At 41.2% G+C, this 13,295-nt stretch overlaps 1 protein-coding gene across 1 annotated transcript in view; it reads right to left on the bottom strand.

Moving 5' to 3' along the window:
- Positions 1-5,458: 5,458 nt before the first annotated feature.
- The window catches only part of Sh3gl3 (SH3 domain containing GRB2 like 3, endophilin A3), a 57,385-nt gene continuing 49,548 nt past the window's right edge, over positions 5,459-13,295 (bottom strand). The window contains exon 8 of the mRNA XM_076848768.1: positions 5,459-5,664. Coding sequence (XP_076704883.1) covers positions 5,459-5,664 — 206 coding nt within the window. The remainder of the gene's footprint in view (positions 5,665-13,295) is intronic.

The raw sequence follows: 13,295 nt of genomic DNA on the forward strand, positions 1-13,295 counted from the left end.
CTCCTGAGGACCTCCAACTATCCAAATCATGCATTGAGAACCCTGTGTGCCTCCTTGTGGAGGCCCTACGAGCTCCTATAGACAGCACAAAGATCTCAACAGCACGTACAGATCTTAGCAGCTGGCTTGACTCTGATGACTTGGAAGAAAGTACACAATCTTGAACATTTCAGAAGTCTATCTAGGCAAAATAAATAGGAGGCCTCTGTCAACACCAAGTCTTGCATTTTAGAATAAAGAGAAAGCACACAAGCCTAACACTTGACCCATAAAAAGGCATAGGAGGAGTGGAGTGGAAACACCTATAGAAAAGTTCTGAGAGATCTAAAATCTGAAAGTTCTAAAATCTGTAGCTAGGCTCACTAGTTAAGGTCTTTTTCTGCCAAAGTCCTTCAGTAAGGACTGTAAGAAGTGACTGCTTTTACAAATGTGAAGATAGCCACAAAAAGCTTAGAGGAACCTGAAGAATCAAAGAAATATGACACCATCATTAATACAAAAGAAACACAAAAGATCATAAGAGATCACAATTATATTCCAACAAACTGGATAACTTAGAACAAATGGATAAACTAGAAACATACTCCTACCAAGACTGAATCATGAAAAAGAGGAAAATCTAAACAGATTAAGAGTGAGGAAATTGAATCAGTAATTCAAAAAATCTCCCATAAAAGAAAAGCCCAGGACCAGATAGCTCTCACCAAACTCTTAAAAAAGAATAATTCCAATCTTTCTCAAATCCTTCCTTCCAACATTGAAGATGAGATAATATTTCCAAATTTATTCTACAAGGCTAGAATTACTGTAATATCAAAAGCCAGACAAGGATACTCCAAGAAAACAAAACTACAGGGCAACATCCTTAATGTACATAAATGTAGAAGTTCTCAACAAAATCCTGGATAACTGAATTTAACAGCACATTAAAAGCATCATACACCAGGATCAAGAGGGATTTACTTGATTCCAACATACACAAATCAATAAATGTGATCCACCATATGCTGCCGCTGTTGCTTAGGCTGGAGGATCCAGCCCACCAGCCTTTGTATAACACAACCTATATCCTTCTGCTTCCGTTCCTCCTAGAGTTGCCTGAGCTGGTCCTGCCACCCAGAACCACAAGATTGTTGCTGCTATGGTTACACCATCCTGAAGACCCAGGGCAGCAGCCTTGGAAGTCTGTGTGTTGGCCTGCAACCCTTCTCTGCCTCCTCTCCCTGAAAGTCTTTTGCACTGATACTAACACAGCCTCCCCAGCCCAGAGTCCCACCCTAGTGGTATTTGCATTCTCCAGGTGCTTAAGCTTCTACCCCTGCTTCCCAGAGCTACCCAGATGCTGCCTCTGCACGTGTTTTGACTCAGGAACATAGCACAGCTACTACATATATGCTCACAGACAGCTCTAAGGACTCTACCACCACCTGTACCCAAGGCTAACACCTGAAGTTGAGCTTCAGCATTGCTGTCAGCTGTATGTACATGCACATCTCTAGTTCAGTTCCCATCTGCCTACATACATGCAAATAGCATAACCCCATACCATCACACTTCCTGACTTCCAAATAGGTTACATACTCAAAAAATCAACTAAAATGGATTAAAGACTTCAATATAACACCTGAAACAATACAAATCCTAAAAAGAAAAGAAACTCCTCAGGGAGAAGTGTTTTGACATTGATATTAGCAATAATTTTGGATATGACATCAAAGACCTAGGCAACAAAGGCAATAATTAACAAGTATGAGTACATCAATCTAAAGTTCTTCTACATAGTAAAGAAAATAATCGACAAAATTAAAAGCAATCTATGGATTGGGAGAAAATATTTGCAAACTATATGTCTTCTAAGGGGTTAATATTTAAAATACCTAAGGAACTCATACAATTCAATAACAAAAAATAAAATCTGATTTTAAAATGTGCAAAGAGGTTCTCAACATCAGGGAAATGAAAATTAAAACCACAATGTTCCCTTATCTGTGGTTTTGCTTTCCAGTTTCAGAAACCCATAGTGACCTACACACTGAAAATATTATGTGGAAAATTCAAAAAAATATGTTTTAAATCACACACCGTGCTGAGTAGCAGGATGAAATCTTGTGCTGTCTTCATCATGCCCAGAATATTGAATCATTTCTTTGCCCAGTGTATCCATGCTGTATATACTACTTGCCCATTAGTCACTTAGTAGCCATCTCAGTTTTCAGATCTCCCATTGCTGTATTGCAGTGATTGTGTTCACATAACCCTTATTTTATTTAAAATGGCCTCAAAGCTCAAGAGTAGTGAGGCTGACAATTCAGATATGCCAAAGAAAAGCTGTAAGTGCTTCCTTATATGAAAAGTGAAAGTTCTCAACTCCATAAGCAAAGGGGAAAAAATTGTGTGCTGAAATTGCTAAGATCTGTAGTAGAAACAAATCTGTGACATTGTGAAGGAAAAAAAGAAAGTTGTGCTAGTTTAATTGCCACATCTCAAACTGCAAAACTTATGGCCATAGTGTGTGATAAGCGAATCTTATTTAAGATGGAGAAGGCATGAAATTCACATGCACACACACATACACACACACACACACACACACACACATACAGAGAGAGAGAGAGAGAGAGAGAGAGAGAAATGTAGGATTGAGTACTATCTGTGATTTTAGGCATCCACTATATGTCTCAGAATGCATCCCCTGAAGATCAAAGCGCACTATTGTATCACCTCACACCTCCTAGAATGGTTATTATCAAAAAAGACAAGAGATAACAAATGTTGGTGAGGATTTGGAGAAAAGGAAACTCTTGGACAATCTTGGTATAGGCATTATGGAAAACACTATGGAAATATAAGTGATATTAAAAAGTACAATCTTCAGGAAGTGCAAATACTATGATAATTTTAATTAATAGGCCAAATTTAAATATGTCTGAGTTCACTATGTTTGTCCTTTGAGCCCATTTTTATGGGCCAATAAAAACTAAGAAATATATCATAAGAAAATATTAACTTAATAAACATAGTTGTTTGTTTCAAGTTTGTGTATAATGTTGGAAAACTGGAATTGAATAATAGTAGATTAATTATAGAAGTTACACAGCCTTACAATAAGTTACCACATTCCAATAAACCATAATAATTAGGTTCTACAATTATTAATATGGAAAGCTGAGAACATGATATGTACTCCCATTTATGTGTGCTTGGGCAAAACTGGAAGGATATAATGAGAATGTTAGCAAATGTAATGATTTGAGGTTGTGGAATAAAAGGCGATTTTCACTTTCTTCTTATAACTTTGTATACTTCCAAATTTTTTCTGCAACAGAACTGTACTACATTTATAATTAGAAAAATAAAGCCATTTGAATTTTGAAATTGCTTTGACACCTAAAAAGTCCTGGATATATTTTACAGTAAAAGATAAAATGTGCATGACTCTTAAAGAAGAAAAAAGAAGTGAAGGGAGTTGTACATTTACATGAATGTAAATTTATGAAAACCTTAAGGCCGGAGCCCAAAATGCAATTTTCTAACTGGTCTGAAGCAGAGTTGTGTAAACCCAGTGTCAGGAGCTAGGCTAAAGGTACTGCCTGCTGGCCCCTGCCTATGGATGTCTCCTGGAGATGGGATCTTGCACGGTAGCTGAGGCTAAAAACCAGGGAAAGACACAACAGCAAGTACTTCCAACTCAATGGCAGCTCAAGATCATTGCCTCTCCTCTTCCGCAGATACCTGTCAGCTGATGCAAGTGCTATTTTAATACCTTTAAAGTGATCTGGTGTAAATTGCTGACTTGTTATTCCTGGAAGTTAATCTATAGCTCTTAATTAGCTTCAGTTACTATTTACTTCACAAACAGGTTATCAAAGTATATTATGGCCATGGAGAATGACCCTGGATTTCTCATTCCCTTTGGTAGTTTCTAATGTGGCAGCTAAAGAAGCTGATGGACTTTTTTTAAAGGCTACTTTGTGAATTTATGTGCACAAACCCATATGATAAGAGGTAGGATGTGGGGGAAAGATCATGGGTATGGGAGAGAGAGACTTCTGAGGATAAAACCCAGCTCTGCCATTTAATTGTGTGACTGTGAACAAATTACTTACCTTTTCATCATCTCAGTTTCTTATCTGAAAAAAATGGGCATCAGGTCTACCTCAGAGGGTGATTTATGAGGACAAAATGGCAAAGTGGTTTATGAGGACAAAATTCATATGGAATGCTTAGAAAAGCACATGGCACATAGTAAGCACTCAATTCGTGATAAGTCATAGATGCTAAATGTACAAGTGTTTTGGATAAGGGGTGTGTGTGGTGGAGGGTGTCACTGGCTGGTAGGAAAGCTTGCTGTCATGAATTAGTGATGTACTATAAACTAGACTGGGAAACCTGGCTTACATGACTGATCTGGCCTCTTGGCATTTGTTTCAAATATCAATGAACAGGAAGGGTACACTTCCAAGTGACTTGGATGCACACTTAAGTGTGTTATGAGGCATATCAAACAATCTGAGCTTATGCTCTGTCTCAGCCACTACTTGGTTGTTTGATTCTGGGAAAGTCATTCACTTAATCACCTTCTCTGTAAAAGGTCAAAGCACATGACAAGCACATACCCTGGGCAAGGCCAAGGGCTGTTCACTGAACCTAGGTGGTCATGTAATTGAACACTCAACCCAACTCCTGCCCATTATACCTCTTTGAGGACATACTTAGAAATCCTACCCAATATTTGACAAAGCTTGAGTTAGGCTTTTTTTTAATAAATACACTTTAAAGAAGGTAGAAGGAGTTTCCATCCCCCAATTGGAAGGAGGATACACCATGTTTGAGTCAGTGGAAAGTGCAGAATCACTCTCAACCTTACTGATGTTGGTCAGAAGCAATTACCTAAGCATCCACACTGTGACCGATGGTCAACCAATGGGCACAGAAGGATTTTGCAGCTGGAATATTGTGCTTAAAAATTAATTCAACATTAAAAATAACTGAGGCCTTTTGCCAACACAGTATGTCATGTTTATTGGGAGAGTCATAGGTAAGCTTAAAATGTGATGAAGGGGGAAAGACCAGATGCCATCAGTATTGTCAAGAAACAAAATATTTAGCAGTTCTTAGTTTCAAATGTCGCATTCCATTGCAGTTGAGGAATATATAGGCAACTTGTTGACATATCTGCAATGGGTGAAATTTATTTTTTCAGCAACAGGAAGCACACACATTTAACCAATGACTTTTTAGGACTGTAAACAAAGAAGAAAACTATTTTCATGTAGCTCAGTCAAGAAAATCATTTATACAGATTAAATTGATACAAAATACATTATTAAAGAGAACACACATACAAAAGTCATTAAGTTGGTCAGAGAGCAAGGATGTCACAGAACACCACACTTCGAGAACATTGGTGTGAATTCATTTCAGTTGTGAAAGTATGTCCAGAGTTTGAGTAACACGTTTACTGAGGTAAAGGCACAATGACTTCGACGTAATTAATGGGGAAGAATCCGGACTCCCCACGTATCATTCCTTCATACCAGTTTTCATCTATTTGATTGGTTAATGTAATGATGTCCCCTTCTTTAAATCCTAATTCTCCTTGGTTTTCTGGCTCAAAGTCATAGAGACCACGACAGCAAGGCTGGTCCATGGGAACGTTAGAACCTGTCCGCATGATATGGAGACAAAAAATACAGGTTAACATAACCAATCACCCATGGGAAACTGGAAAATATGGACACCTCTGGAGAGCACAGTGGGCCTTGGCTCCTTTCCTGCTGTCCATGGGTGCTGCAGCATGGTCTCTGCCTCTTTCTCCAGCTGCCTGAGCACACCTCTGGGCCACAGTGTCTGTCTCCTTTGTCCTCCCAGATAGAGGATGCATGCCAAGCCCATGTCCTCAGAGCTGCCACTCAGCTCCACCTGGAGCCCTAAGGGAGGGGCAGGAAAATGACAAGGCCAACCCCTCCCCATGGGGAGCTTACAGCCTCTTTGTGGAGACTGATGGTACATAGAAACAGTTAAAGGACAAAGTTGAGAAAGTTAAAGAGAGGAGCAGAGATGCCTAGGTGGTCAGAGACAACTTTCTAGAGCTGGTATAGCCAGGAGCCGGGGCGGGAATGGGCAGAATATTCACAGGTTGAGCCTTACATCTCAAGGTTACCATACAGAGCCTGGAGTTCTCAGACTATTTTAAAACAGCTTTTTTTTTTTTTTCTAAAAGGAAAAATTGGTAATCATTAATGAAGAACTGTAACCCACAAACCTAGAGATAACCAATGTTAAGCTTTCAGATTCCAGGTGTCATCATGAATGTATTTATACATGTACATTAACATATGGTTGTTTTCATTCAAGAATCTTCTTGTACACAACTATTGTAAGGTGTTTCTGGGTTACTTTTAGTTACTGACCAACTGTCAGCTTTATTAATGTAACTCTATTGTTGGATATTTGAGATCCTTTCTTGGTTTTATTTCCTTTCTTTTCCTTTCTCTCTCTTCCTTTCATCATTCCTTCCTTCCTTCTCTCTCATTCTCTTTTGCTTTCATAGTTAACTCTTTGCAAAATAGTGTATACCTATACGGACACATATACATACAAACAAGCATAATTTTCCTGAGGATAAATTCCTAGAAAGGGATTTGATGATCATAGAACATTAATTTTTCTAAAATATTTGATATTTGCTATCAATTTATTATTCAATCATTACTTTCTAAAAAAATTTAGGAGCCCATTAGAATACAAATATTGATCCATATTCCCAGCTATCAACTATTTTTGTTTGTTTCATTTTTGCTGTTTGTGCTGGTGATGGGGCAAGGAATAGAGTTTCTATTGTTTTGACAGGCATCCAGGAATTTGAAACAGAAAAAGCATTAACTTCAGTATCAATGTATCAAGTTTTTCCCACAAAAATCTCATTTTGACTGTTCAAACATACTTTTGAGTATTAATTTTAGGAGATTTTTTAAATGTCTGATCACTTGAAATAACCCACACTGGTTCATATACTACGCTTTTTATTCTATGACTAGATTAAACCTGTTACTATTTTAAGATTTTTTTATCTGTATTTAAAAGTGAAATGATTTTGTTTTTGAATATTGGTCAGGCATTGGTTCCATAGTGATTTTAGCTTTCTTTTAAAAAATTAGGTATTTCAGGGCTGTGGCTGTAGCTCAGTGGCAGAGTGCTTGCCTAGCATGCATGAGGCACTGGGTTCAATCCTTAGCACCACATAAAAATAAACAAAATAAATCCTAATTCTGTCCATCTACAACTACAAATTTTTTTTCAAATAATTAAGTATTTTTCTTTTTCCATTTTCTAAAATATTTACATTTTGAAGCTTAGGGAAAAAAATGCCTCAAACTGAATAGAGATACTTTGTAGTTTGGTTTAGGGTAATGACTTAGTGTGTCATGGGAGGAGATGGCATCACCCCACAGCAGTTCTCTGTAGTCTCCAAAATCTCAGGAAATGCCACCATTACCTGTGAAGGAGTGGAAAGTGAGCCACAGGCAGGAGCCAAGGGCCCCTGGCTAAGAGAGATGGCGCCTCACGTGGAGGAGACTGGGGACATGGAGGCCAAAGTTGAGGCCAAAGTGAGACATGATTGTCTCTGAAGATAGGGCCATCTTAGAGAAGCTCACGCCTGTCTACGTGGAAACCATCATATTGATATACCCAAGTCAACCAAGAGGAGGTCAGGGAAGCCTCCCGCCACCAGCAGCTGCCTGGCTATGTTAATGCTCCTCTAAGTCACAACATAGGCAAAGAGAGACCTGAAAAGGAAGAGGAGGGTGACAGTCCAGAATAATACCATGGCAGTTTCAGTATTCATCCTTCAAGAAGAAGGTTTAATCCTTTCCCGAACTGAAATATCTGATATATTTCTCTTACTTCAGCTCTCCTATTTTATGCTTTCCATTTTTATTTCCTTTTTTCTATTATTATGAAACCCTTTTTCTCCTTAGACTTTGAACAAGAACTGAAACAAATTCTGCAAGAGATTATGGGCCTTCCTCACCAATCCAAGTAAAGAGAGAGAGAGAAAGAGAGAAGGAGAGAGGAAATTGGGCTATTTTTGTGGTTCAACAAATGAGAAGTCTCTTTGTCCTGGGGAAGGACAGGGGTCAGCAGCATTGTGGGGAGAGGAAGGGAAGGGTCCAGGGAGGATCCAGGAGGGGAGTTTTCCTGCTGTGACAAGGATTTTATGTTGGTTTCAGTGGCATGAAATTCACTGAGTAGTGTCCATTTCACCCATTTGCGTGACTGACAGGGAAGTCCTCAAGTTCCACCAACCGCCTACAACCTTATCAACACTCTGGCCATGTCTACTTGAGAGGGAGTACACAAGACCAGATTCACCCAAGGGGCTCTAATTGGTGAAGTTCCCTAGGGGACATTTAGGAGGCTCCCCACCGCCTTTCGAAGGCAATGGTTCTCAACTAGATAGCATATTAAACAGGCCTCTGAAGGGGTGAACACCATATCAACTAAATCAGATTCTCTGGCGATGGAACTGGAATAGCAGTATGTTTTCGAACTTTCCAGATCTTTCCAATGTCCTGGGGAAGTTGAGGATCACCAGTTTAATGGCCCTCCCCTTCCTCCATGTTCATTTCTCAGAGCTTGGAAATGTTGAGGAACTTCAACGGGAGGGGAAATGAAAGGTGGTGGGGAGGGGAAAGGAAAGGTGGTTGGGAAGGGCTCTTGTTCCTCTCCAGGAGACTGCTCCCACCCATGTGGCAACCTACAGGCAGGGCAGCCTCTTAACTTCTAGGACCTCTTTGATGTTTCTAGCATTTGGATTGCTCCTTTCATGAGAGACCTCATCCTAGCCTAAGTCTGTATATTTCTTCTGTCTTGACGATGAGAGTTTGGGCATAGGAGGATTTAAATACTAGGGCTTTGTTCATTATTTCAAATTCAAACAGAATAACATTCAACAATGTCAAAACATTGGGGAACTGAGGGTTTCCAACATAAAACTTTTCATTTGTGTTTGGCTACACAGTATTTATCTGGGTGGGTAGAGGTGAGACGTTGAAAAACCCAAGGCGATTTGAGCCCCGAATAAAGTCAGTTTTATTAATGTACAACTATTTTAATGTGGCATATAAAAATGGTTAGTATTCTTTTAGCATTTCTCCATCTACCAGTTTTTAACACATTAGTCAGGTTCCAAACCACATGGTAGTCTCAAGAAGCTTTTCCTTGAACACGGAATGTTAATGCTAGAAGGGAATTTGGCAGTCTTCCACGAACCTACCCCCTTTATTTTTTAAATTTTGGGAGACCCTGAGGATTCAACCTAGGGGTGCTCTACCACTCAGCTACATTCCCCATTTTTTTTTTTATAACAGGGTCTCCCTATGTTGCTGAGGGTGGCCTTCAACTTGTAATGCTCTTGCCTCAGCCTCCTGAGCAGCTAGGGTTACAGGTATGTGCCACTGTGCCTAGATCCCCTTTTTGAAGAGTGGAAATGGTTTCAAGAAGTCACAATGGCCTGACCCCCAGACAAATGGTGAAGCTAGAACAAGACACCACAGTCCAGACCCCAGAGTTCCACCTGTATAACCCATGACACTGCTGAGGGTTGTTAAGATATTTCTGGACTATCACACTCACTAAGAGGCTAACTCTATTTTTTCTTCCTATTATTATATAAGCCACCAGCAATGACCAAAACAAATACTAAATACAGGCATGCATTTATCCAAGCCAATCACCTGGGTGTGCATACATGTGCACACTGCATGCACTCACTGAATATATCAGGGAAAAGACACATTCCTCATCATTCAAGGCAAGGGACAACTGCCAGCCTGCACACTTAGATACTCTGAGAGCAAAAGCGGGATTGGCACTCATATTATACTCCATCAGCAAATAAGCCCCAGATACAATATCTCTCTGGAGACCACCCAAGTGGAAAGACCCAAGAGTTCCCCACCTCAAGTGACACATACGTACCTGGATTCCATACACATCTGCACGGCCCCAACACTGAGCACAATTCCTCGCAGCAATAGGCACTTGATAAATTCATGCCAGCCAGAGCTCAGACTGGCTGACCCAAATTACATATACAGCAGGATGATATTTTGAAACACCATTCAATGCTGGGGCCCTTAACCCAAAAAACTACGGTCTCCCTTGAGGGGGAGTATAGAACCTGGACATGAACAAAGCAGTAATGTTTGGCTTTTAAGTTCCAAAATAATGCCACTTCCCAGCTGTGGAATGTTGCAAACCAAGGCAGAGCAGGTAGGCTTTTATGAAAGAGAAAGAGAAAGAAGTTTTGGGTTCTAAGAACCAAAGTTTGGAGGCCTCAGAGACTAGAGGATGTTTTTACAAGCCATGGAGAGGGAAAGGCTGTTTCCTGACATTCAGAGAAGAGATATATGCTCCTCCTAGAGGGGGAAAGGGCCTGGTGAGAGAAGGTAGGTGAGATGGTTGAAATCTCTCTGGATTTCACCCACAGCCAGATAGTCTTAAGCCCCACTCTCCAACAGAACCGGGGAGAACACAGGCTCCCCATAGCGCTCTGGACCAACAAGGTAACCTGGTGCCCAGCAGAAATATTAGGGTAGCTTTATTAAGCAGAGAGGGCTGAGGGAGCCACATCCTTCACTTCCCATGAATAGTGAACAAATTCCCTCAAGTGCCAGCAGGAGATGAGGAAAGGCCAAGGGGCTGGTTAGGCCAGAGGCTACCTGTGGGCAGGTACGCAGGCTCAGGATGTAGACTTTCTACAACCCAGCCCAAGACCCAGGCCTCCTGGGTCAAGTCACCTCAGCTGTGGACACAAGCCTCCTTGCCAGCCACCCATGGCACTTCACAAACTCCCTGGCTCACCCAAACATCATCTTGGTGTACATGAAGAGGAGGAGAAAAACCAACATCCCTGATAGGGAGTTTCAGATATGAATTGTCTTGAGTTTAAGTCCTAAATCAACTAAATAATAAATACATCATCTACGCTTTCTATTGGAAGAGAATGAATTACCTTGAAAGGCAAGATTATTTTTTTTCTGCCATTAGAAGAAATGGAAAAAACATTTTTCTTTTTTGGCCAACAGTAGAAATGGAAAAAAGATTTAAGTTGTTTCCACCACCATTGGTTTAAAGGAACGAGCAAGTTCAGCTTAGTTGAGAGAAAGTTTCTGCCCACCTGAGTGACAGAGGCTGAATTTCCCCTTGATATGAAAGAAGTCAACCATGGAAGGAACATAAATCCAGGCAGAAGGGGCTCTTCAGTGGGATCGTTCAAACTCTTATTAGACATAAGCACTGCAAGGTGCCCCAGGGCCTGGCTTCCCACCACCAGAAGCCAGCACCTTTCCCAAAACTTCCTTTAAAAATAATCAGCCCTACTCTGCGTCCCATTTTGTTGACAACCCATTCCTTCTATGTCCCCAGCTCCCCCCAAGTCCTGTGGCTGTTCCTCATCCATCTCCACCTTTCTGCTCTCTCACCTACAGGACTTGGCTCCTAAAACCACTGAAAAAGTGCACATGAGCCCTCGCTGGCCGATGTGGATCTCCCTGCTATAGAAACAGCCAGTGAGGCCCACAACCCTATGCCGTCCAATGAGGAGGCTGCAGCCCACTCCTGCCCTCCCAAAGAGCCCATATTTATTTTCTCTTACTCCTGAGAACTGGCTTTAATGAAACATGAGAGCAGAGGTGGGAAAAACACAGTCTTCCTTGTTAAAGTACTGAAACAAAGATTATTTTAACAGAGAAAAGGGAGTGACCCTGTTAAATATTTATTATTCAAGCTCTGATCCACACCATTAACAGAGAGAGAGAGAAGGAGAGAGAGACCCTATCACAAGGGTTTTAAGATGACTAGACAATAAATACTTTATCAGCAACACAATAGGAAGGGAAACCATGTTCTCATGAAAATAAATTTCACTCCCCTCCTGGCACTACTGTGGTCCTGTTTCTAAGAATATAGGGTCCCCTCTTATTTTAACTACTGGAAAATTCTTTGAGTGCCCTCCCCACAACTTCACTCTTTTTTGCCCAAGTCCCTGCTGCAAAGACTTCCTCACATATATCAGCACTGAACACATTTTATTTAGGTGGTGGTCATCCCGCACCACATTCCTCAGCGCCACTCAGCTATGGGAATGAAGTCATACCTCTCAGTTTCAGCGTTTACCATGTGCAGAGGCAATGTTCTAATACCTCACAGATATTAATGAATTTAATTTCCAGAGAAATCCCATGTTTAGGTAACATCATATTCCCCAATTTAAGGGATGGAGAAACTGAGGTTTCGACATGATTAAACAGCAGTGCTGGGATCCAACTTGTCAGGTCCAGAGTCTGCACTCTTGATCACTATGCCATGTGCTCTTTCTGATAACTATCAGTGGGTAAAGTTTTCCCCTCTCTGTTCTTCAGCCAAAGGAGAGGTCCATCAGCTGGGCTTGGAATGAGTCTTTGGGTCCTCAGTTGAGCACTTCCAAGGGAGCTCCCAGGCCAGGTCAGCTACTGACCTGAGGAGGGCTCTGTGTCTTTTAGTAAGAGCATTCTCCACCTAAATCCTACCCTGATTCTCTGGGCTTTGGCCCAGGACCCACCTAGTCCTACTCCACCTTGAGATGTGTTCTTGACTTCTCCTCTGTCCTGCCTTCCTCTGCCTGAGCTCCTGCATCAAAGTGAGACACTTAAGGCTTCAATTTAAAGCAATGTCTACTCCAGTGGTGGGTTAGACACTAGAGTAGAGACAGCATCCTATTAAGGGAGTGGCATTTGTGCAGCTTGGCCTTCTCATTCATTCTCCTTCTTTTTGTCCTGTGCCAGGATCTATAAGCTGTTCTCATTTCTAATGAGAGAAGGGAAAGTAGGAGAGGTCAGTGGGGCAAGGGGATTCCTCCTCTCCATAGCACTAAAAATCACAGTTCTTTTTTTTGTACTTGAACTTATTTTCAGACCATCAAAGGAGCCCATGACTTTCTCTTCTCTGCTGCCCTTGACTTTGGGAATCTCATGGCCTGGGAGCATTTGGTCAGAGCATCCCTATTGAAAGGCAAACCTGATCCCCTACATACACACCTGCTTTGGAGGGAGAAAGGGGATGGAGAGAGACGTCATTCACACAACTGCTGTCAACATGAGTCCCTGTCGTAGTACAAGGTACGGAGTCTCCAGGAAGCTACTGACCTGAGGAGGGCTCTGTGTCTTTTAGTAACTGCCCCAGAATGCTGTGCCTTGTGAGTTTTTGTTCCTGCTTTTTATAGTTTTTCTCTTGCCTCCCTTGTAGTCAGG

Source organism: Callospermophilus lateralis, chromosome 3, assembly GCF_048772815.1.
Source record: "Callospermophilus lateralis isolate mCalLat2 chromosome 3, mCalLat2.hap1, whole genome shotgun sequence".
Classification (NCBI taxonomy): Eukaryota; Metazoa; Chordata; class Mammalia; order Rodentia; family Sciuridae; genus Callospermophilus; species Callospermophilus lateralis.